Below are 25,845 nucleotides of genomic sequence, written 5' to 3' on the forward strand. Positions count from 1 at the left end.
GATGAGGGCATATTCTTGGGATACTCAACAAATAGTAGAGCCTACAGAGTATATAATAATAGAACCAAAACCATGACGGAGTCTATAAATGTGGTAATAGATAACACCTCAAGTGAAACTGCTGAAGATGATACAGAAGATGCTACAACATCTATAACAGGTGGTGTAGATTGTGAAACTACTAATGAATCCAAGAATGATACAGAGGTTACTGCATCTGAACAAATCTCTGCTACTCCAAAGAAAGGACCTTCTACTCGTACTCAAAAGAATCACCCTACAGACCTGATTATTGGTAATCCCAATCAAGGAATTACTACTAGAAGGACACTTGACTTAGTTTCTAATGCTTGTTTTGTGTCTAAATTTAAGCCAAAAAATGTGAAGGAAGCTCTGACTGATGAGTTCTGGATAAATGCTATGCAAGAAGAGCTAAATCAGTTCAAGAGGAATGAAGTTTGGGACTTGGTTCCTGGACCTGAAAATGCAAATGTAATTGGTACCAAATGGGTCTACAAGAACAAGTCTGATGAAAGTGGAACTGTGACCAGAAACAAGGCAAGGCTGGTTGCACAAGGATACTCACAGATTGAAGGGATAGATTTTGATGAGACTTTTGCTCCGGTTGCTCGTCTTGAATCCATTAGATTACTTCTAGGAGTGGCATGCATTCTAAAATTCAAGTTATTCCAAATGGATGTGAAAAGTGCCTTCCTCAATGGGTACTTAAATGAAGAAGTGTATGTGGAACAACCAAAGGGGTTTGTTGATCCAAGCTTTCCAAATCATGTTTACAAATTAAAGAAAGCTCTATATGGATTAAAACAAGCACCTCGAGCATGGTATGAAAGATTGACTGAGTTCCTTATTAGTCAAGGCTACAGGAAAGGAGGAAATGACAAGACTCTATTTGTGAAAGAAGATCAAGGCAAATTTCTAATAGCACAAATCTATGTTGATGACATTGTCTTTGGAGGAATGTCTAGTGAGATGGTACAACATTTCGTGCAGCAAATGCAGTCTGAGTTTGAGATGAGTCTTGTAGGTGAACTAACCTCCTTTCTTGGGCTCCAAGTAAAGCAGATGGAAGATACTATTTTTATCTCCCAAAGCAAGTATGCAAGAAATATAGTGAAGAAGTTTGGTATGGAAAGTGCTGCTCATAAAAGAACACCTGCAGCAACCCATTTAAAGCTTACCAAAGATGAAAAGGGAGTTGATGTAGATCAAAGTCTTTATAGAAGCATGATAGGAAGCTTATTATACCTTACAGCCAGCAGGCCTGATATTACTTTTGCTGTAGGAGTATGTGCTAGGTACCAAGCTGAGCCAAAGATGAAGTATGTGAATGGTACATGTGACTATGGGATCATGTATACTCATGGTGAGAATTCTATGCTAGTAGGATATTGTGATGCTGATTGGGCAGGTTGTGCAGATGATAGAAAAAGCACCTCAGGAGCTTGTTTCTTTTTGGGCAACAATCTTATATCTTGGTTCAGCAAGAAACAAAATTGTGTATCCTTATCTACAGCTGAAGCAGAGTACATAGCTGCTGGTAGTAGCTGCTCCCAACTATTATGGATGAAACAAATGTTGCTGGAGTACAATGTGGTACAAGATGCTATGGCATTGTACTGTGACAATCTTAGTGCCATCAATATTTCAAAGAATCCTATCCAACATAGCAAGACGAAGCATATTGATATTAGGCACCATTTTATTAGAGATCTAGTTGAAGAAGGTATTGTGACTCTTGAGCATATTTCAACTGAAGAACAATTGGCTGATATTTTTACTAAGGCTCTAGATGCAGTTCAATTTGAAAAATTGCGAGGCAAACTTGGTATTTGCCTGTGCGAAGATTTGTAGCAATTACAGCACAAAAAGCGTGCAGTTGAAGTGTTTCTCTACACCTCATTTAGTTGTGCACGCAAAATAAGGGAAGTTATCAAAAATTTCCATAACTTCTCCTTTCACGCCATTCAAACTCATCATTTCACGCGCACTACAACATTTTAGCTCTAAGGCAACCCCTAATTTTTTTGAAGCAAAAAAAGCGTTCTTGTAGAATACCATAAGCAACGGTTTTCTTATACCGTAGCGATATGGTACTGAACTTTAAAAACAATATGCAACGACTAAAAAGCGCTCTCTTATGATACAACCATAACGGTTTTTTATTGAATCTTTTTTGGCAACCACAAAAACTGTTCTGCTATAATTTCTAATTATTTATTAAATAAAAAATATAAAACTGTTCTTCTTTGTGTGCAAAAATTTCACATTATCATCGTATTCCCAAAGTACAAATCTAAATTACATAGAGATAGAAACTCGTTTTCTTCCATTCTACGAAATCAGCAAACCCCTTTCATATGAGAAGCTCAAAATCCCTACTCCAAATCACAAACAACAAATCCCTAAATCCCTTTGGTGCAAAATTATCAACTCCAAGAACCCTAAACTCACTAATGATCCCTTCTCGATTGGTTTCATTCCAACGCACCCGAAACTCTCACTGAATCTCCCTCTCGAAGTTTCAATCTCCCTCTCAGGAAGCAAAACGAAAAAAACGAAAAAAAGTATCAATCCCTAATTTCTCTCTCAGTCACGATACTTCAATCCCTAATTCCTCTTATGAAGCTTCAATGACTCGTTCACTGATTCTATTTATTGAATCGCGGTTTAGTTCGAAGCCCAATCGCAGTTTCAACAACGCCTCAGTTCGAAGTTCAATCGCAATTTCGACAGGTACTGTTCAAAGTCTTCCTTTTCCACTTGGTATTTTCTTCAATAGGCTCACTATTAGGACTGAGGTTTAACCACTTTTGATTTGTCTTATTATTTGGTTTAGTTGAACTCAATTGATTTGGTTATTTGATTTCTGTTCATTGAATTGTCTATCGCTCGTTTTCTAAAGGCAGCAAATATGCCAGCTTCGATGCTCCTGTTTTTTCGCCATCATCCTTGAATATCTCGCCACTGAGGTAATTTTCGTTCAATTCCTGTCTCGTTATTTTTCAATCTCATATTTCATATACATGTTGCTAGATCTAGAATTTGTTGTTCATGAATAATTTTGAATTAATCACACTAGATTTGTTTGAATTTAGTTTAATTTCAGCTGATTAGGGTTTTGAACAAGCTCTCATTCATTGTCTTTCCATCTATAACAGAATGTAATCCACCATTCTTCGAGTTGTTGCTTGGATTCTCTATGAAATTGCTTCTTCTCTCAATCTAATGGAATTTGTTGCGGTAACTCTGGTTACCTTTTCATCGCTATTCCTTGTCTACCTTGGGTTGAGAGTTCAGTTGCATTTATAGGATTTGATGTAAACCATATATACAAATGCATGTTTACATTTCAATTGGTGTGTTCATGATATTGAACTGCATTGATGCAAGACCCTGATGAATGAATCTTATTTGATTCTTTAAATAGTAGTATATAACCTGTAGTTATTCTTTTAAAGTATCACCGAATAATGATCATTTTTATAACTTCAATATTCTTTTTTCTTCTTTTGTTTATATTCTAATTAGTATGTTTATCATTTTGACACTGCAGGGTGATATAAATGATCATGAATCTATTGGTAAGGCAATTAAGTAAGTTGATATCGTGATCATATGTGCTGCTGGTAAGCTACTAATTGAGGTTGTTAGACTCTTGGTAGTAGAAATGCAGAATTTGCAATTTACAGGATGGAAGAATTGACTTTTATTGAGCATGTTTCTCTCAATAACAACTTAGAAGACACATCACCAAGAAGCTATCCAGCAAGTTTTGCACCTGTAGATTAGTATGGAACTTATTCAATGAGAATAAGGTACTTTGAATATTTTCTCTTTACTGTGCTTAGTTAATTTATCTATTGATGCATGCATGACCAAATATTATCTAGTTTGAAACTTTCTCCTATATTTTCAGGTTTTGAGGCTTCTTGATTTTCTAGTCAGCCTATTGGAGCATCCACTTGGCGAGGTCATTGAATTTGTAATTTTTGGTTGGTTCTCCTGGTATTCAAGTTTATCGTGCTCCTTTTTTATTCAGAAACTTGTCGAAATTACTCCTGGAAGACATTGTGAGTTGCCTATTTTCTTGTTAATTATTTGTATTATTAGAGGTATTGTACTTAATATTTTAATATTTCCCAAATAGTAGTGATAATAATGTGTCCTGCTATAGTATGACTATATTTCTTTGTGTATTATGCTTGTCTTTTTCATCTCTTTCATGTTAGTTTATGCTGTTGTTTCTTTACTACACTATTGTGATCTATTTTCTGCTATTGTATGTCCTTGTTGCTGCATAATATTCTGGTTTGTGTGCTTCTGCATATTTTGCCACTGCGTTTCTGGTTGTTTCTGCATTCTCACTCTGGTTCATGCACATTACACATATGGGTGTCACTGTGTGTCTGTATTTCCCACACATGTCGAACACTCAGTCGTGACTTCAACCTGAAGTGTTGGTGCTGGCTTATTTTTTCAGATTTTGATGATATATATCTACTATTGTCAAGCAGGTTTGAATGTTATATGCAATGATTATGTTGGATTGCGTCTCGTTGAGAAGAGGACCAAGGAAGAAGTTCACAATAAAGAGGAGTTAAACAAAGAACAAGTCAATGGAAATCTCATATATGGTTAGTTTACTTTGCTATTTGTATGTTTACTTCGGCCGTTCGATTCTATTTTGAACAAGTTCTTTTTATTTGAATTGGGGTTAAAGGTGGTATTTTTAATGTACAGTTATGTAAATGTAAGGGATGAGTGGATTAGAGAAATATTATGATTTGGGAGAATGTGTGTGCGTGCGCGCGCGAGGGGTTTGCTTAAGGAATAATATTAGTCTGCTTATAATGTCCACTCTTTTTAGACATTATTTATTGAACATATTACTTTTATTTTATTTTGTAGATGAATAATTTCAAGATTTGGAAGCACAAGATGAAGAAATAGAAGTTGATACTGATGTTTTTTTTATTTTATAGACGTTGATGGTAATTTTGAATGTAACAATGATGATTGACTTGTTTTATAGTATATTAAAGAACCACATATTTTTAACACTCTTATTTGATACTTATATATGAATGGTATATGATTGACATCATATTACAACTTTATAAGAATTATTTTATCTGTAAAAACACAGTCTTTTGCAATATTTATTCCTAAGATTTGATGTTATTGTAAAACTGATTATTTTTCACCTTTTTTAACTTTGATCAGGAATTTAAACCTAAACTTGTTCCGGAGCTCATTAGGGACCAATGTATTGTAAAATCTTGTCTTATTTCGTTTTCCTTTCAATTATTTGAGTAAAAGTATGTTGACAATTGGAGTTCTACTAATGATATCATTGTCTTTCTTGATTCTTGTCAGACAAGGAGTTCTTCCATGTTCAGAAACTCTCTCCTGTCCTAGATGTAAGTAAAAGTATATATTATTCTATCTTTGGAAATTTTTGCTAGTACTTTTCAAAGTCTCATATATTTTTCTAACTTCATTTTTCTATCATTGCAGATTCAAGTTGTTTGCATGTTAATTGTGGTGGAAACAATATACAGGTGAGGGAAAATGGTAAAACTATCCTCTATATTGGATTGGAGATGGAGATGTGACGGGGGATGCTGCTAAATATTATATTGATTCTGAAAATCATTGGGGTTTTAGTAGGCCGGGGACTTCATGGATGACTTCATCAATAAATACAACAGCTCGTGATTTGACATCATCAAGTATGCCAGAAATATATACAACAGCTCGTGCAGCTCCCATTTTGCTTACTTATTTTCACTATTGCCTAAAGTTACTAGTACATTTGAAGATTTTGTATCAATTCAAGGTGAATGATTCACATTGGAATATACATTTAAGATAGTTTCATTTTGAAGTGGCATGGTCTATTTCATTTTGAAGATGCTAGTTTGATTAATGTGAATGATTGACAATATTAGGACAACTTTATGTTGATCGATGTTATTTTGATATATATATATATATATATATATGAATGACAATCATTTTCGTTTAATTTGGTATGTCTTTTATTATTGGATCATATTGAAATTATTGTTTTTAAGTATAATATAATAATTATTTATCAGGGTGATAAAATTAAAAGGAAAATAAAATGAGTTTTTGCAGTAGTGCGAAATCATTCTTGTAGTTAGGAAACCGTTGTTTTAGATCATATAGGAAAGGATCTACCAAAACGGTTTTTTATAGAGCAATGGCGAGAAAGCGTTGCTGTATCTTATCAACCAGAACGGTTTATGATTTGGCAACGGCGAAAACTCGTTGCTGTATCAAAAACCGTTGTCATATCTTTTCAATAGTTAATAAATTTAAGGGTCTACCAGAACGGTTTTACGTTAAACAACTGTTGAAAACCGTTGCCGTAGATAAAAGCAAACCGTTCTCTATACTAGAACAATGGCAACGGTTTTATTTGAGAACAGAGAGAAACCATTGTGGTTGGGAACTGTAAGAACCGTTCTACTAGGGACTCTAAGAAAACGGTTGACTTGAAGGCGTTGCCATTGAAAGAAAAAACCGTTGCGAAAGGCTAAGAGAACCCCTCGGTATAGAACGCCACAAAACCGTTCTTGTAGCCTATGGCAACGGTTTTTTAACATTACAGAACGCTTTTTTGGCGTTCTTGTAGAATGAAAATGTTGTAGTGGCGCTACATTACTTCTCTCCATTCTCTCTCTTCATCAACTACTCAACTTCCTCTCTCAAACTCCATTAGCGAAAATCTTCACCAAAGTTCAACAATCACCATGTCAAGTTCTCAGAATCCATCCCCTTCCAAGAACGACGAAACTCTGCCTCCACAAACGGCCACATCACCCTCATACGAGTCTATTCCTCAACAAATCACCGTGGCCTTTCCAATTTCAACAATTTTTCCTGAGGAAATAACAAAGAGGAAGAAGATCTCAGCGAAGAAGACAACACCAAAGAAAAGTTCTAAACGAACTCAATCCACTTCGCGTGCGACATCTGCTTCGAAACAAACAGGTAAGAAATCGAAATCCACTCCTAAAGTTGTTCATACAATGCGAGAACTGTACCTTGACAATCCTGCTACTCAAAATGTTGATGTTAATGCTGAAGCATCTGATTCTAGTAAGAAGAATTTAAGTTTGGAATTGGATTTAACTGAAACCCTAGGATTAGAAAAACCTAGGTCTGCTGAGAAATTGGGGGAAACCTCCTTGAAAACCCCTGATGTTGCTATTGATGGTATTGGCGCTACCTCTAAGGCCAATTTTGAGTCAGGAATGACAGTTGATGAGAATGCAGGTTCTGGGCTAGATGCTGCAAATGATGCTACAGCATCTGCAGCACATGTTGATATTAGTGCTTCTATAGTCCCTGAGTCACCAAACTCTCCTGTGGCTCCTGTTCATGAAGAAGGGACTGAAACCACCATCCCTGCTGATGTCACTACACAGAATAAGGGTGAAAGTGCGAGTGTGCCTGATACAAGTGAGGCAAATGTTATTGATGTTGAAAGCCTCCAATTTAAGAGTACTCATAGGGCTGGTATATCTAGGAGGCGGAGAAGTAATACAGGAAAGGATATAGCCACTCCTTCTGAAGCCACCAAAACTAAAATTGGGCCTAAGAAACAGTGGAGCAAGGTCACTATGCCCTCTGGAAGTAAGAAGAAGACTGTGAAGAGAAAAACTATCTCCTCTAGTGACTCTGACTATGAGGAGGATCAGGATGCTGAAGCATCTCCTGCAACATCTCCTCAGAAATCTGCCAAGAGAAAAAGAATGGCTCCTAATGTCCCATCTGTACCAATTGATAATGTCTCCTTTCATTGTGTTGACAATGTTGACAGGTGGAAATTTGTGGTCAAAAGAAGAATGGCCATTGAAAGGAACCTAACTGAAGAATTCTTGAAATGTCAAGACATTGTGAATCTGATAGAGGAGGCAGGGCTGATGAAAACTGTATCTGAGTTGGGTAAATGCTATGATAAATTGACTAGAGAATTCTTAGTAAACATCCCAGCTGACTGTGATGACCCTTTAAGTCCTGAATACTTAAAGGTGTATGTGAGGGGCAAATGTGTTGATTTCTCACCAGCCATCATCAATCAACATCTGGGAAGATGTGATGTTCCTGCACCTGAATTGGAGATATCTATGAATGAGGTATGCAAGACTATAACTGGTGACAAAGTGAGAATATGGCCAAGAGCTGGAAAACTGTCTGCTGCAAAATTAACTACAAAATATGCTCTGCTGAACAAAATTGGTGCAGCAAACTGGGTCCCCACTACACACTCTAACAGTGTAGCTACAGGTTTGGCCAAATTCATCTATGCCGTAGGTACCAGTACTGTTTTTGATTATGGCACTCATATTTTTAATGCAACAATTCTCCATGGCTCTTCTACTGCTGTAAAAATGCCAATAGCCTTTCCCACTTTGATCTGTGGTATTATCTTGTCTCAACATCCTGACATCTGCACTAACTCTGATGTGCCTGTCTCTAGACCCTCAGCCTTGACCATGGATTTTAGATTATTAGAAGGTACACATGCTGCAGACATTGCTGTAGCATCTTTGAAGAAACCAGCTGCAGGTATGACCAAGAGACAGATGATTGCTAATCTCAGGGAGGTTAGTAAAATGCTAGGTGAGAAGAAGGAGCTGGTAGATGGTGTAATCCAAGCCTTGGAGCTTGAGCAGTCACAGGCAAATGAGGATGGAGTTGGTCCTTCCCATGGCGCTTCCCATGATGATGATCTTGCAGGTGGTGACACTGTAGAAGAGGAAATGGCCTCTGATGAAAGTCCCTCAATATGATCTGTTTCTGTACCTTTTTCTATTTTGGATGTTATTTTTTGAAGGCTTAGGCCTCATGATTTGTAAGTTGTACTAAGTGATCCTCTATGATCTGACATCCTGTGACTTTTGTACTACTTGGTATTCTATGGTTCTCTGTTTTGCTCCTATTCTATGGTACTGACTTTATTTGTCAGAATTTATGGCTAAAAAGGGGGAGTAAAATATGTGTGTGCATGATGTGATGAAAAAATGCTATAGCATCTAGTATAGCATATTGGTTTACATGCATGTTTTGAGGGGGAGTGAAAGTTTATGCATATATTGAGGGGGAGTAGGTAGAATTTATTTTTCTACTACTTATGATACTTATGATATGCATGTCTGAAGTGTCTACATAGGAATTTACTTTTCCTATTCTCTATGGCGTTGCTTAAATTTTAAGGAGTTTATTTCTCCGATCTTGAATCCACTATGTGAGAGTTTATTTCTCTCTATCTGTACTTTGAGGCTAAGATGTGTTATGTTCCGCTGTTGCATGCCTCTGATGCTTACGTGCTAGCTATCTATTCATCTGATGAATTTCTTTACTCTCTTTCCTAGTTGTGTGCGTATGTTGACTCGAAGGAAAGTTTAAATAGCTTAGCATCGTTCTACTTTCTTTCCTAGTTGTGTGCTTATGTTGACTCGAAGGAAAGTTTAGACTGTATCTCTCTATGCACTGGCCTAAGGTTGTTTTAGCCAAAATTTGCCAAAGGGGGAGATTGTTGGTGTTTTGATTGGCTACATTTTGCAAAAGCCAACCAGCCAGATGCTGGACTGAGATGCTGTAGCATAGTACAGCATACTGATGCTCTGTTTTCGTGCAGAATTTTTATTTCAAATCTGAGTCAAGATTTGCTTCAATTATATATTCAAGCACGTGCGCCTGGGCAAAACGAGCGTTGCTCAGCAAGTTTTATTGAAGTCGGCTGAAGGAATGTTATTTAAAACAAAAATATAATTATATTATATTTTTGCGTTTTTTTTTGTTTGGAACAACAGGAATTATATTTCTAAAAATAATTTAGGGTTGGGCCGCAATTCCTACAGCTGTACATGTCTGAAGACCTAACTTGGATATCAAGACAATTGAAGACTATAAATATGTGAAGCCTCAAGCCTTTACAACTCGTGAATTCTAAACCTTGTATTACAAAAGTGTGCGTTTTTAAGGTTTAGTGTGTGTGTCTTTTGTGAGCCTTTCTTGTGTCGTTTTGATGCAAGTTTAGGACTGGGTTTGTGTTGTTTATTGTAAGCTGCTCCTAAGCTTTTAAACACAGAGTTAGTTTGTGTGATTCACTCATAAGCTTTTAAGCAAGAGTGTGGTCTAGTTTCTAGGAGAGTGTCTCCATCCTTACAATCATTATTGACAGCAACATAGTACGTGTTGTTAGAGGGAATTTGGGACAGGGTCTCATTATCTAAGAGGTTCTTAGGTAGGATTGCACGGGTAGTGTCTAGGTGATAAGTCAAGTACCGGGTGTTGGTCGAGGGCTTTGAACTAGAGCTATTATAGTGGATTCATTCCTGGATTGGTATCCCCCAGAGTAGGTGACGTTGCACTGAACTGGGTTAACAACTACCTGTCTTATTTATTATTCTGCAATTTATTTATTTATTTATTTACTGTGTTCTGCGACTGTCTTGCTGCAACGTGTGCTATAGCATCTTGTGCAGCATTGTGTTCACTGCGTGCCAGATTTCACTTTATTTTATATAATTTTGGTAAATAATTTTATAGCTAAAAAATAGAATAATATATATAAAAACTTATAATAATTTAAGTTTAAACCTAAATTTTGCTAAGACTACCAATAATGGCCTTACTCAAGCGTTGAGCACAAATCATTAAACTCCTAGAAAACGATCTTATCAAATTTGGCGATCAATCATATTTCATTTGAACTTTTTCATCTGGAAATGTTAACGGTTTGTAGGTATATTGAGTTGAGTTGAGTCCATACATTACCTTAAAAAATGTCTTTGGTGATCAATGATACTTGTTAGCATGACTATTATATACTACAGTATAACCCACTTGGGTCGGTGCATTAGTATTGACTTGAGATCTGAGAGTGTGCTCCTCTTGAGGTTTGAGGTTCGATTATCTCTTGTGTCAATTTAGGTGGACTAATTTAGTTTCTTCAAAAATTATATACTGCAGTACGACGTCGCTAAGGAAAAGAGTGTATATACATATGATGATATTATCTTCTACCACTCTTTCATGAATGAAAGTAGGATGTACGACTTTAGAGATGCTTCCTTAGGGATATCCGGTGGACAAAGCTTTGTAATTCTAAGAGTAGAGAAGGTATTGAGGTTAGGGATAAATATCTCGCTAATTTGGCTATTTTAGATAACAGGATATCCTCATTGCGAGGCTTGGTACCCAAATGAATGTCTTATTTTTGAGGTATGAGTTATAAATGACTTTGTCTCATTGGTTTTAGAGTGTCTCTCTTTAGTGGAAAGATATCTTGTTGCTCTAGACAAGTCTAGACTCTACCTCAAATTAGTTCTCAGAGGGTGTAGCCAAAAATGCCTTTAATGACTTAATAACTTCCTTTTGGAGGGATCCATGGTTGGAGACATTTTCTCTTAGAATCCAATTTTAGAGGATTTTTTTTTAGGTTTTGGACCAATGAGGGTCGAAGGTTTTGGACCAATGATTTTTTTTTTTCTCTTCTCTTTTTGTTTTTTGGTTTCAATTATTTTAGGTACCTTTGTACTTTTTTATTCTAGTTTCTAATAATTATATATATATATATACACACACACCATTATGTCATGTCATATCAAGGAAGTGGGGTGATGTGGCGGAAAACATGGTTTGATGTTGATTGACGGTGTAAAAAATATATATATATATATATATATATATATATATATATATATAGTTACTTGGAGAATTATGCACCATGTTATTGCCACTGATGATAACTTGATCAAAAGAGGCCTCACGATTGTTTCTTGTTGCAGTCTTTGTGGCAGTAGCTACGAAACTATTACTCATTTGTTCTTGCGCTGCCCCTTTATAATGCAGTATTGGAACTAGTTATCTTCTTTTCGAGGGATGCCTCTAGATCTCTCAAATTTTGATTCCCTTTTTGGCATGTGTAACAAAGGTTGGAGTCCTCAATTACATGATCTCATTATTGCAGCCATTGTCAATATTTTGTGGATGGTTTGAAAATGCAGGACCAATGTCAGATTTAATGATATTTATCCCTATTTTTCTCGTGATCTGATCTATGTGAAAAGTCTTATTCATCAAGCAGCTCATTATTCCAAAGGTCACATGTTCTCATCTATAAAAGAATTTTCTATCCTCAATTTTTCCATCCTCACATGTTCTCATTATTGCAAGCATTTTGGTGTTGATTGTCATCCTCCCCCTCCGCCATCTATTAAACAAGTCAATTGGATCATGTCTCTTAGTTTTTGGGTGAAGTGCAATATTGATGGAGCCTCTAGAGGTTCTCCAGGTATATCTTCTTGTGGTGACATCTTTAGAGACCATCTTGATACTTTTTTAGGTGCATTTTCAGCTAATATTGGTGTTGCAACATCTCTTTATGCTGAAATTTGCGCTGCAATTTATGCTATTGAATTTGCTTCTGCTAAAGGATGGACCCATCTTTGGCTTGAATGTGACTCTATCCTCTTAGTTCAAGCTTTTACTAATGTGAATGTGGTCCCTTGGAAGCTGAAGGTTAAATGGAAAAATTGTCTTCATATCGTTAGAAATTTTCGTTTTAGATTTTCTCATATTGAGAAGGAAATACTTGTGCAGACATATTAGGTAATGCGGCTTTTTTTGTTGATGGGTTAGTCTGGTGGGACCAATTACCAAGTTGCTCTAGAGAGAGTTTCTTTAGAGATAGAGTTAGTTTGTCTAATTATCGCTTTCGCTAATCTTGTTTTGGTGGGTTTGGTTTATGCCCCCACCCTTTCTTTTGTTTTTTATTTTAATAATACTTTTGGTGAGATGGTAGAGGAGTGATAGTGCATTAAGGTGCCAACATAGTTGGGATGCCAATGACTTACTATGATGTCATGCTCTCAATTTTTACTTAATATATATATATATATATATATATATATATATATATATATATATATTCCATTAAAAAAAACATACATGAAAGTAAAAAAAAAATTGGTAGATGTTTATGATGGTAATTTAAGCGCTGTGACTTGTACTCCAATTTACATAAAACATCTCACAACAAAATTTATTACATTAAACTATTAAAATTTTAAAGAAAATTATTTGAAGTCCTAATAGCAATCTCATATGTTTCCAACTTCCATTGCTTTATCGACTTCAACGCTTCCATAATTTTTTTTTGGCACATAAATTTTCTTTTAGAGCCATGATAAAACTCCAATAATACGAATTCGCAATGTTGCTCCCGAAAACTGAATTAGATGGACTTAATAGGAGCCATTTTTTTAATGGATCTAGTAAACATCCTGAAAGAAAAGAAAAAAAAAAAATATTAGTCTTGTTTCAAATTGGTTTATTTATTAGAAGCGTTGATTTATACTGCATAACCAAATTTTAATTGCCTATTTCAATTTTAACTTTATCAATATCTAAGAATAATAATCATTATTCAGGCTCAATATTTTATTTTTATTTTACGGTCTTCTTCAATGTAACAATAATAAAGATACAACATACTTTATCAAATTAATAATAACAATAATTATGGACCAACATACTTTATCAGAGTCTTCTTCAATGCGGAAATTTCAAATCATGATCGAGAGTGATGTCTATATTTAGTGTTTGACAATAATTCAAATAACATTACCTCAAATTACCTCAAATAAATATTAACATAGATAAACAAATTTTATAAAATAATATATCATAATATTTTTCTTTAAAACACACACACACACACACACACACACACACACACATATATATATATATATATATATATATATATATATATATATATATATATATATATATATATATATTTCTAAAATACCACTTCAGCCTTTTAACACAAGATTTTAAGTCACTTTTTATACATTGAAATTATTCTCTTATATTGAAACAAGCATCTAACAATATTTATTTGGCTATTTGGTAAACTAAATTATTATGTGAATTAAATAGAAAGAAAATGACACATATGAAAGAGACATGAAAAAAGCATCTGAGATGATAAGGGCAGAGACATTGTTTGGTCCCATACCCTCCCAATCAAGTAGAAGGACACTCGTGACTCTGCCAACTAAAAACTAAAATATATCCAAAAATGATACCAAAATGAAAAGGAAAAGACAATAGAAGAAACAAACTCCTGCACTACGTTGCAGTCTCCCTCCATGCAAAGATAACATGTTTGGTTGGGTCACAAACTCACACCTTTTTATTTTCAAAACAAAATTTAATAGCTGGAATATAATTCACACCTTTTCATATAAATAAATACTCTTGCCTCTAAATATAATTTTCCTTTTAAAATTTTGTGTCCTTAAATATAAATTGGCTGTCACATCAAATAAATTGATGTGTATATTATAAACCTCTCAAAAATATTGTTTAATGGTGAATCCTTACTAATTTTCTCTTGTTCTATTAAAAAACATTGGTGAATCCTTACCACTTTTAATAAAAAAATTATTTAATTTTATGATAACAAAAATAGAGAACACATAAAATATATTATTGTTTTGATAGAATATAAAATATACTATTAAAACATTTTTTTTTGGTAAGATTATTAAAACATATTTAAAATATACATTTAGACCAGATACATAAATAATAAAAACTATATATATATTTGTTTTTTTATTATACTTTTTCTCTCTCTTCTTTATTCTAAAGCTCTCTATCTGGCCGACCCAACATAGTTAGAGCCTAAAACAAATTATATTGTCGGGCCTTGTACATAAAAAACAATTACAAATGAGTTTATCAAAATTAAATAAATAATTTAAATATAGCTAATATCAAGGGTCAGAAATATAAGACCTTTAATTTTTCCAATTAAATTCTTCAATTAGTTCAAATTTAATTATCATAATAGTATATTTATAACCAAATAAAAAAAATTGAGGTCATCTTTTAATCCAAAATTTTAGAGCATAAAGCATATTTTGTCCAACTCATATTGAGTGACGGGGCCTCTATTACAAAAAATTCCTTGAAAATTCAACTCATATTGTCCTACAAACAGTAGAAGGTGTTCCCTATCAAGCACATTTTCCAATGAAATCTTACTTTAATCATCACACATTGAAAAAGTTATCAATCATATAAAAGACAGTGATTTTTTTTTTTTTGACGTACCTTTTTGTATTTTTTTTCTACTGCATGTCCAACAAAGATTCACAACACATTCACTCAAAGTTCCCTCCCACACCAAAATATCCATTTTTTTCAGCTTCCATGTTACGTTGACCAACTCCTCCTCCATTCATATTTCTCATAACTATTTGTCCAACTCCAAGAAAATCTCTAGTACTTAGTAATGAAGAAGCATTGTTGTTATTATTGTTGTTGTTGTTAGTGCTTGAAGTTGCACCCATTTGAGAAGCTTTTTGTAGCAAAGCTGTTGCTGACATGTGAGGAGAGATAGGACTTGTTTGGTTAGGATTAGGATCACACATTATAGAATTTTCTGAAAAGAAATTATTTGTCCCTTCATTGTTGAAATTTTCAGAAAACATGTTGTTGTTGTTGAGTTGAGACAATGATATCAGTCCTTGGAATGTTTGAGATTGATGGTCATTATGGTAATTTTGGTTTGGTTGTTGTTGTGTGGCGAAATTAAATGGCGGGGTATGAAGGGTTTGTTGTGGGGGTGTAGATAGAATGTTTTGGTTAAATTGTGAAGTTCTTGTGTTACCAAAACGCAAGATTTCAGTGGATTGGTTGTTGTCGTTTTGGTGTTGAGGGATTTGAGATAAGGCTAAGGATATGTTGCTAATGTTTCCAAATAGATGGGAGTTATTAAGGGAAGTAGTGTTTGTGATTTGGTTTGGTAATTGTGGTTGTCTTGAACTTTCTTGAGCAAGTGCATCACAAAAGGCTCTATGTGTGATGAAACTGTCTCTTCTGCAAGCAATAAATAAATATCACAAATTCAAAAAATGTTAATTTAGATAGATTATATATCTAAGGTGACTTTTTGAATAAAAAAAATAAAGAAGGAGATCTTGGCAAACATACTGGATAAAGTAATTAGTAATGGTCATTTTACGACTATCTCTATGAGATTTCTATTTCGTCACTTGAATAATTTATGAAACAAGTAGTTTGAATAGAAAAACAGTGTTGAAGAGGAACACAAAATTCTACTAGGATCAGAGTTATATTTTCATATTTGTGTTTTTTTTTCTTTCACATTTAAGAGATGGGTTTCTTTGTTTTTAGGGGTCTTGTGATGAGACTAGATCTAGGTTTTGTTTGGCTCCAGTGTGACACTCGGTTGCGTGGCACATTTAGAAGTCCGGTAATAAATTGATGTTTTATTATGGTAAGAGAGGGACCGTTGACTAACTCTTTTTTCCCGGAAGACAAAAATATATAAAAAGATTGTTCAGTAACAGATAGAAAGAAAAAAAGATTCATAAAAACGAGTTTATGGTAAGACCTCTGCTGATTCTTGCACTTACTACGAGTAGGAGGTGGAATTGTCGTTTGTAAGATTGTTCAGTAATGGATAGAAAGAAGAAAAGAATCATAAAAACGAGTTTATGGTAAGACCTCTGCTGATTCTTGCACTTACTACGAGTAGGAGGTGGAATTTGTCGTTTGTTGGGGCCGATAGTAGTTTGTGGGGTCGGCTGAGATCAATCGACATTAACTTTGGTTAAATTTGTTGTTTGTCAGTTTCTTGGTGATCTTCTCGGATGAGTCTGTTTCAAGTTACTTCTTGGCTTGGTTCAGGGGTTTGCCTGGTAGGTGGCTGTCCTATTTGGGTTTTTTTTTCCCTCGTTGTTGGTTTTCGCTGTTTTCGATTCTGGTTGTGGTTTTATATTATTTTTCAAGCTTAATGAATAATATAAAACCATTCAATCTTTCCCCCAACAATTCTAACTTATAATTAACTTTGGTGAACATATTTGGTATTGTGGTCGTGACTCGGACGACATCCATGTGCCAGAACACCCATGTATCGAGTGTGTGACGACATCGAACCTCAAAATTTTGAGGACTTATGATAATATTTATATATTTTTTAATGTTCATAAAATGTTAGATGTACATCAATATATTAGTGGTAATGATTTTCAATAATATTGTAATAGTTATATATTTTTATCATAGGCCGATTTTTAATATTCAAGACCTCTAAAAAGTTGGAGACGGTCCTGGTGGCCATCAACCATTCAGGTATGGTACTTGAGTAATTTAAAAGGGCATCAAAATTGTAGAGAGAATCCAACAGTTTGAAGCAATATATATCATGTTGTACATGTACTCTTGGGTTTAGTATAGCTATCAAGTACACAATGTGTAGTTCAGCTCCTTCAAGTAACTTCAATGGAAACAAGTGAAAAAGAAGTAGTACAAACACGAAATATAGGGGAAAGAAAGAGAGTTTGTTAGACACTGACATTATCACGGAAAAAGAAGCACTTGCAAAGGAAACTCAAACACATCTTGCCAATTCACTAGAGAACAAATCTAGTAACAAAATGTACAAGTACAACACAAGACTCCCTCTAATACAACTATTCAATTGTAGCTAAATAGATAGAGATTATACAGAAATTATAGTTATTAAAAAAAAAATATCTTAAGTCCTATTTAAAGAAATATGTCACTTCCCTAAAGAAATTAATTTTTTTTACTTAAACTAATAAAACTTGACAAAATATGACTGGATAGCCCCCTATAACAACTACATCAAATGTGTGTTAAAATGGATTTGGATTGAATGCGGTCGTCATCCACATGACGACATACAATCAGTGAGATCGGAGACATTTAATTAAACAGTCAAATATATATAGAAAAAATAACTAAAAGACATAGACTGTGAGTACCGGAATTACTCAACTAGCAAACAACAAAAACACCACACCGGCAAAAACCAAGACAAACATCACCGAACAACAACACTGAGAGAAAATGAGCAACCACTCAAAAAACCCTAAAAGAGCCACTACAAACCGAGATACAAAAGGAACCTGCCCAGAACGGGGTAAACATTTGAGTCATCTAATTTTGATCGGATAGCTCCAATACGATGATTGCAACTTGAAGATTGACGGTACTCAATCCATTTTTGTGTTAAAATAGGGGTGTGTCTAATATAAACTTCTAAAAAATATTCAAAGATGGATCTTTATCATTTTTAGTAAAAAAATGAATTTTAGTGGTGTTTTCAATGTAAAATGAGATAAAGTTGTAGTCTATTTTTTGTTAGTATTTTAACAAAAAAAAATAAATTTTTTCCTGTTTTGTTTGAGGGTGGTATTTGTTTCCTCCGTGTGTTTTTTCTGATTTTGATAGATTATTCACATGGGGGATGTTTCCTTCCATTTCACTTGGTCACCCTACAAATTATTATGAGGGCAAGATGACAAAGGAAAGCTTACGAGAGAAAGAGAGGACACAGAATCTTAATAAAAAATATGGAAGCAAACCAAACTCTATAGATCAAAAAAGAAAAGCATCTAAGGCCTTTTTCCCTATGGGTACCAAATATCTACAAGCCCTAATCCAAAATTCCAAAACTAATTAACTAATTCAAATCAAACAATTATTCATCCTATTACTCATGTTTTAAATTGTAGTTCAATCAACCCCAATTATGCTATAATATAAAACTTTTTATCTTCTCCTTAAAAAGAGTTTTGTCGTCAAGATTTTCATATAGATCTCTGATCGCAGTTGCACACGGTGATTTTTAATTGAAAATAAAATAATTGAAACCAAGTTTGTAATAGTTAAATTTAATCGTGACCTTTTACAGTATCAAAGATCATGATCACGATGATTCTAATTGTGACTCTAGTTGCATTTGTCGGCAAATGTAGTAACGTATAAAGATCATGATCAAGATTTTTTTCTACAATATAAATTATTGCAGTTTGGTTGCAGCCGCGTTTGTAATTAATTTAAAACTAATCTATCAACTATATATGAAACTAGTAATAGACCCGTGCAATTATTAATAAAATTGTTTGCATTTAAAAAGAAAAATTATTTGTAAATATTACCTGGAGAAGAGAGTGCCACAATCACATCTATACTCCTTAGTACCACAAGTCTTAGAATGAGCCTTCCAATCAGATTGAACAGCATACTTCTTAGAACACTTTTCACACTTCCACTTTTTTTCACCATGTTTCCTAAAATAGTGTTTCTTAATTCCAGTGAGGTCACCAAGTGCTCTTGAAGGGTCATGATGAACACATGTTGGCTCAGGACACACATAAACCTTTCTCTTTGGCTCTTTGTTACTCTTTTGCTTTAGTTTCCAAGGCAAATTGTGTCCTCTTCTATGTAGTTGCAAATTTTGCTCTCTTTGGAACCCTTTTTGACATACTTCACATACAAATCTGTTTGTTGCCATTAGGCTCTTGGGAGATAGTGCTACCACCTCTGCATCTGGATCTGTTTTCATTGAAAAATGACAAACAAAAAATTATTAGAAAAAAATTTATTTTTATTAAATTTTTTAATTTAATTGACAAAACATAATAAAGACATAGATTTTCAATATATAATAATATACCCATTTAATTTAATATCAATTCAAATAAAATATTAGGGTGTAAGAATTATATTAATGAATAAAATAATTAACAACAAGGTGGTAAAAACAAATAAAATATTTAAGCAAAAAAAAAAAGGAAATTGAGATGAATTAAAAGAAATATTTTTTGATGAAATGATTATTTAAAGGTGGTCAAAACAAATAAAATATTTGGAGACATGAAACCAAAAAAAATAAAATTAGGAAATTAATGATAAACCAAAAGAAATTTTTTTTATGAAAGTTTGAAGAAACTTGCTTGGTGTTCCAGGTTGGTTTCTTCTTTTCTTCTGAGGTGGTGGTGCAGTTGGAGTAGTTGATGATGATGGTGTTGAAGAATTTTGTTGTTGATTCATCAAATTCTGATCCTCTTCAGTGATTGTAAAGAAAGAAGCAGCTGAAAATGATGCTGCCATAGCTAATAAAAGTTCCTCTAGAAATTTAGATTTTTTATATATAGGATAGGATTGTGAAAAGAAAATGAAACTGAAATAGAGAGATAAGAAAATGAAAATCAAGACTCCATGACTTAAAATGAGAAATATGAATTTTGTTCTCTCAAGTTGGCTTATTTAAAATGAGAAATTTCTAAGGGTAGATTCATTATGAATATTTTCATTGATTTGGTGTCATGCATATAAACCAACACATATCACACATGCAATATTTCACTTAGTACTATTTTTTTTCTCACTCTTTTTATTATTTTCTGCCTTTTTATTTTTCTTTTTAAACTTTTTTCCAGAATTTGTTGAATACTTTTGTGAGAAATAAATTTTAGAAAAAATGAAATTTTAATGAGAGAAATAAGGGGGGTGTAATGTGTATGGCATACGGTTTAGTGGACCCCCAATATTTTGTCATGTAACGAGATATAGGATATGAGTAAGCAAGAAGAAACAGCTATAGAGCTATAAACACCACAGTACCACACTGTCTATCTCTTTCTCTTTCCTGTTTAGCATATTCTGACTCACTCTAAGACAAAGTTATACTGATCATCACCCTACCCCACTTAAACCTTACAAAAAATGTAAGAAAAAAAAGGTGATGAAATGAAATTGAAAGTTGTGTTAAATTTACAGAAGAGAAAGAGCGACTACTAGATGGAAGATCGCTTGGTTTTGGAACATGTTACTTAAAGGTTTTAGGTTTGATTTTTTTTTTTTTTTTTTTGTGTTAATTTTGGTGGGTTAGATTCCTACAACTCTGTAAATGAAAGGTGAAATTGGTCTTCTCGAATTGGTCTTTGCTTTAAATGGATGTGACAAAATGATATACATGTTTGTAATTGGTCTTCGCTATTTTGACAAAATGAACAAAAATTATATAAATTGCTGAGATATTAATTGGAATAGTTGATTTTAATACATATAAGAGAGAGAATCCATAAATTTTAAGGCATTGTGCTTATGCTTTAAAGTTTTGGACGAAAATATGAGGTTAAAAATCATTTTTGTAGTTGCTCGTATAGTCCAATATATTGATCAAATCCAGCGAGGCAAACTCTCAATGGCGAACTATAGTATTAGAGCCCGAGAACAATATATAAATGAGATGACTCATAAATCTAAGCCTTAAGATTTTGGGTGAAGATTAGGTTTTTTTTTTTTTATAACTAAAATAACAATATTCATTCATTCAAATTAGTAGAGTACATCAATCAAAACTATTACATATAAAATGTTAGACATATGTGTGTGTGCTTGAGCTAGTGTATGTGCAGACCTATTGTTGTGTGCAGCAGGCCTAAGCTGGTGGGCTTGGCTGGCTTGAGCATGGGCGCGCGCGTGGCTTGCTTGAGGCCCAAGTTAGTTAGTTAGCTTGTTGTTTGTTTGTTGTAACCGTTTTGTACACTTTGTTCTTTGGCTATATAATGCCTAAGACTAGTCTAATAACATACGAGATTCCATTTGCCTCCACATTTGGTATCAGTTACCGGTTGAAACGATCCAGTCAGTTGTAACAAGAAGTTAGTTACAAAAGATTCATCGCTCGTTTCTTTCTTTCTTGCTTGAAGCTTCCATGGCGGATTCAAGTAACTACCTGCAACCATCAATCCCTCGATTTGATGGTCATTACGATCACTGGTCAATGCTTATGGAGAATCTACTGAGATCCAAAGAGTATTGGAGTCTCATCGAAGATGGCATTGTTGTAGCTCCTGCAGGAGCATCGCAAGAACAAATTCAACTTGCAAATGAAAGCAAATTGAAAGATTTGAAAGCTAAAAACTTTTTGTTTCAAGCAATTGATAGATCCATACTTGAAACGATTCTTGCAAGAGGAACAGCTAAAGAAATTTGGGAATCAATGAGACAAAAGTATCAAGGATCCACCAAAGTGAAGAGAGCACAGCTTCAGGCATTGAGGAAGGATTTTGAAACCCTCAATATGAAAACTGGTGAGTCCGTTGAAGAGTATTTTTCAAGAACCTTGTCCATTGCTAATAAGATGAGTAGTCATGGTGAAACTGTGACACAAAGCATGATTGTTGAAAAGATCTTGAGATCTTTGACACCAAGATTCAACTATGTTGCTTGCTCAATAGAGGAATCTAATGACACAACTAGTATGACAGTTGATGAACTGCAAAGCAGCTTGCTAGTTCAAGAACAGAGAATGAAAAGTCAGAAAGAGGAACAAGAACAAATTCTCAAGGTATCTAATGGGGGAAGAGGCTATGGTGGTAGAGGAGACAATTCCAATACTCAGAGAGGTCGTGGCAGAGGTAGGGGAAGAGGTGGAAGAGGTGCTAAGATCAATAAAGAATCAGTAGAATGCTATAAATGTCACAAGCTTGGGCATTATTAGTCTGATTGTCCAAGTTGGGATGAAGACAATGCCAATTATGCTGAGTTTGATGAAGGGCAAGAAATTCTTCTGATGGCACAAACTACAATGGTCAATGAGTCTCAAAATTCTAGTGAAAAGCTTGAACTGTGGTTCTTAGATTCAGGCTGTAGCAATCACATGGTGGGAAACAAGAATTGGCTATTCGACTATGATGATTCATTCAAAGACTCAGTGAAATTAGGTGATGATTCAAAGATGAGTGTTGAAGGAAAGGGTAATCTGAAACTGTACATTGAAGGTTTTACTCAGATCCTTACAAATGTATATTTCTTGCCTGGCCTAAAGAACAATTTGCTTAGCATTGGTCAATTACAACAGAAGAATCTGACTGTCATCTTCAAGAATGATACTTGCAAGGTGTATCATGAAGAAAAGGGTTTGATAATGGCCACTCATATGACTCAGAATAGAATGTTTGTAATCAAAGCACCTGTGATAGTTCCCCACTGTATGAAAGCTTCAATAGCAAGTGACACTGCTCTATGGCACCAGAGGTATGGTCACTTAAGTTTCAAAGGTATGAATGCTTTGCATCAGAAGGAGATGGTTATTGGACTGCCAAAATTGAAAGAACCAGATGATAAATGCTCAAATTGTATGAAAGGCAAGCAGCAGAAACTATCAGCACCTAAGAAAAGTTCATGGAGAGCTAGCTCAAAATTGCAATTGGTTCACTCTGACATATGTGGACCAATCAATCCTGAGTCAAATGGAAAGAAAAGGTACTTCATTACTTTCACAGATGACTTGAGCAGGAAGACATGGACTTATTTCATGAATGAAAAATCTGAGGCCTTGAGTATGTTCAAAAGGTTCAAAGCACTAGTTGAAAATGAATCAAAGCAAGTGATTCAATGTTTTAGAACTGATAGAGGAGGTGAGTACACTTCTATTGAATTCAATGAGTTCTGTGATCTCCATGGTATAAAAAGACAACTTACAGCAGCTTACACTCCACATCAGAATGGTGTCTCTGAGAGGAAGAATAGAACTATTATGAATATGGTCAGATGTATGATTGGTGAAAAGAGTATTCCAAAGACATTTTGGCCTGAAGCAGTGAATTGGTCTGTGCACATACTTAATAGATGCCCTACCTTTGCAGTGAAAGATATAACACCTGAAGAAGCTTGGACTGGAATCAAACCATCTGTAAGTCACTTCAGAATTTTTGGCTGTATTGCTTATGCACATGTACCAGATAACTTGAGGAAAAAGCTAGATGACAAGAGTGTAGTATGTGTACATTTAGGGATCAGTGAGGAGTCTAAAGCATATAAACTCTATGATCCAATTAAGAGAAGAATTGTGGTCAGCAAGGATGTAATGTTTGATGAATTCAAACAGTGGAACTGGGAGAGTAAAACTGCTGAGAAAACCAATCTGATAGTTGACTGTGATGAGATAGAGACTTCTGAAGCCCCAGCTGGAAATGAAACTATTAGTGAGGATCTGAATGAAGATCAAGCAAGCAATTCACACAGTGAAGATATGGATCTTGCTGTACCAGATTCAGAAGATGAAGAATACCACATTGGCAATCATTTAGGTAAAAGAGTGTCTAAGAAACCTAATTACCTAAATGATTATGAAACAGGAGATGTTGAGGTTGGAGAAAGCAGTGCCAGTCAAGCTTTCTTTAGCCCTAGTGATGATCCAATTTCATATAATGAAGCAGCCAAACATGATGTATGGAAGCAAGCCATGGACACTGAAATTGCAGCCATTGAGAGCAATGACACCTGGGAGCTTACTAGCCTTCCTCCTGGAGCTAAGAAAATAGGTGTCAAATGGATTTACAAAACAAAATACAATGAACAGGGAAAGATAGATAAATACAAAGCAAGATTGGTTGCTAAGGGATACTCTCAGCAGTATGGAATTGATTATAATGAGGTGTATGCACCTGTGGCCAGATGGGACACCATAAGAACCCTGTTAGCAATAGCTGCAGCTAGAAGCTGGTATGTGTATCAGCTTGATGTGAAAAGTGCTTTCTTACATGGTGAGTTAGAAGAGGAAGTCTATGTGGAACAGCCATTAGGTTACTTGAAGGAAGGGAAAGATAAGGTGTACAGATTGAAGAAATCTCTCTATGGTTTGAAGCAAGCTCCCAGAGCTTGGTATAGCAAAATAGAAGCATACTTCTGCAGTGAAGGCTTCATGAAATGTGCTCATGAACATACATTGTTTGTAAAGAAAGAAGCAGAAAACAAAGTGATCATTGTAAGTCTGTATGTTGATGATCTGATATTCACAGGTAATGATCAAGAGTTGTTTGAAAGATTTAAGACTTCAATGGAAAACAATTTTGCTATGACTGATCTAGGCAAAATGAGATTCTTCCTTGGAGTTGAGGTTAAGCAGACAAAGGAAGGAATCTTTATGTTTCAGCAAAAGTATGCTAGTGAAATTCTGAAAAGATTCAAGATGGAAAACTGCAATAGTGTGTGTAATCCAATTGTACCTGGCAACAAACTAAAGAAAGATGAAAATGGAGAGGCCTGTGATGCAACTAACTATAAGCAGATAGTTGGTTGTCTGATGTATTTGCTTGCCACTAGGCCTGATCTAGCCTTCTCAGTATGCTTGGTTGCTAGATTCATGGAGAGGCCTACAGAAATACATGCTGCTGCAGTCAAAAGGATTCTCAGATACTTGAAAGGCACTATCAGTTATGGCTTGTGGTATAAGAAACAAGACAAGGATGAACTCATTGGTTGGTCAGATTCAGACTATGCAGGAGATCTTGATGACAGGAAGAGCACATCAGGTTATGTCTTTATGATTGGATCAAAGGCTGTGTCATGGTCCTCAAAAAAACAGCCTATTGTTACTCTGTCCACAACTGAAGCTGAGTTCATAGCAGCAGCCAATTGTGCTTGCCAGGCCATCTGGTTGTCAAGGTTAATTGCTCACATCAGTTCAGATATGAAGGAATGCATCACCATTTTCTGTGACAATAGCTCATCAATTAAGCTGTCAAGAAATCCAGTTATGCATGGAAGAAGCAAGCATATAGATGTTAGGTTTCATTTCCTCAGAGATCTAACCAAAGAAGGTAAGATACAGCTGCAACATTGCTCATCCTTTGAGCAAATTGGAGACATAATGACCAAAGCATTAAGCCTTGATAATTTCTGCAGAATTAGGGAGCTACTTGGTTTATGCAGGTTGGAAGATATAAACTGAATTTGATTGTGTATTTGTGTTGTGTAAGTTCAGTTTAGGAGAGGCAATGTTAGACATATGTGTGTGTGCTTGAGCTAGTGTATGTGCAGACCTATTGTTGTGTGCAGCAGGCCTAAGCTGGTGGGCTTGGCTGGCTTGAGCATGGGCGCGCGCGTGGCTTGCTTGAGGCCCAAGTTAGTTAGTTA

At 34.8% G+C, this 25,845-nt stretch overlaps 3 protein-coding genes and 1 long non-coding RNA gene across 11 annotated transcripts; 3 read left to right on the forward strand and 1 right to left on the reverse strand.

Moving 5' to 3' along the window:
• The first annotated feature begins 2,031 nt into the window (after nt 1–2,031).
• On the forward strand, nt 2,032–6,007 carry LOC123903205. 8 transcript variants are annotated; one of them, XR_006807857.1, is made up of 10 exons: nt 2,034–2,754; nt 2,924–2,990; nt 3,180–3,261; nt 3,575–3,836; nt 3,938–4,091; nt 4,533–4,655; nt 4,930–5,012; nt 5,245–5,287; nt 5,398–5,441; nt 5,539–6,007. It is a non-coding gene; the product is annotated as an uncharacterized LOC123903205 (long non-coding RNA). The 8 variants fall into 8 exon arrangements; XR_006807861.1 differs by having other exon boundaries at nt 2,035–2,754; nt 2,928–2,990; nt 4,536–4,655; XR_006807856.1 differs by having other exon boundaries at nt 2,036–2,754; nt 4,536–4,655; nt 5,245–5,292.
• A 793-nt stretch (nt 6,008–6,800) lies between these two features.
• On the forward strand, nt 6,801–8,846 carry LOC123892674. Its single transcript, XM_045942526.1, has one exon. It carries the CDS (start codon nt 6,801–6,803, stop codon nt 8,844–8,846), a length of 2,046 nt encoding a protein of 681 aa, XP_045798482.1.
• Nucleotides 8,847–13,046: 4,200 nt separating this feature from the next.
• LOC123887362 (protein indeterminate-domain 5, chloroplastic-like) lies at nt 13,047–20,395 on the reverse strand. Its single transcript, XM_045936677.1, has 4 exons — nt 19,872–20,395; nt 19,074–19,470; nt 15,190–15,957; nt 13,047–13,346 (listed from the first exon to the last, which is right to left on the reverse strand). Exons 1-3 carry the CDS (start codon nt 20,026–20,028, stop codon nt 15,240–15,242), a joined length of 1,272 nt encoding a protein of 423 aa, XP_045792633.1. The 5' UTR covers nt 20,029–20,395; the 3' UTR covers nt 13,047–13,346; nt 15,190–15,239.
• A 1,242-nt stretch (nt 20,396–21,637) lies between these two features.
• Nucleotides 21,638–22,426, forward strand: LOC123892691. Its single transcript, XM_045942545.1, has one exon. The coding sequence runs from the start codon at nt 21,638–21,640 to the stop codon at nt 22,424–22,426; it is 789 nt and encodes a 262-aa protein (XP_045798501.1).
• The last annotated feature ends 3,419 nt before the right edge of the window (nt 22,427–25,845 follow it).

The sequence above is a fragment of the Trifolium pratense genome, linkage group LG1 (genome assembly GCF_020283565.1).
Source record: "Trifolium pratense cultivar HEN17-A07 linkage group LG1, ARS_RC_1.1, whole genome shotgun sequence".
In the NCBI taxonomy this organism is placed as follows: domain Eukaryota; kingdom Viridiplantae; phylum Streptophyta; class Magnoliopsida; order Fabales; family Fabaceae; genus Trifolium; species Trifolium pratense.

What these genes read in the sequence shown, in the direction of transcription:
- LOC123892674 (XM_045942526.1), top strand. Translation starts at nt 6,801, where the DNA reads ATGTCAAGTTCTCAGAATCCATCCCCTTCCAAGAACGACGAAACTCTG.
- LOC123887362 (XM_045936677.1), bottom strand. Translation starts at nt 20,028, where the DNA reads ATGGCAGCATCATTTTCAGCTGCTTCTTTCTTTACAATCACTGAAGAG. An exon ending in AAACCAACCTGGAACACCAA is followed by an intron (nt 19,471 to 19,871) that starts GCAAGTTTCTTC and finishes CAATGAAAACAG; the next exon opens with ATCCAGATGCAGAGGTGGTA. An exon ending in TGTGGCACTCTCTTCTCCAG is followed by an intron (nt 15,958 to 19,073) that starts GTAATATTTACA and finishes TATTGCTTGCAG; the next exon opens with AAGAGACAGTTTCATCACAC.
- LOC123892691 (XM_045942545.1), top strand. Translation starts at nt 21,638, where the DNA reads ATGGCGGATTCAAGTAACTACCTGCAACCATCAATCCCTCGATTTGAT.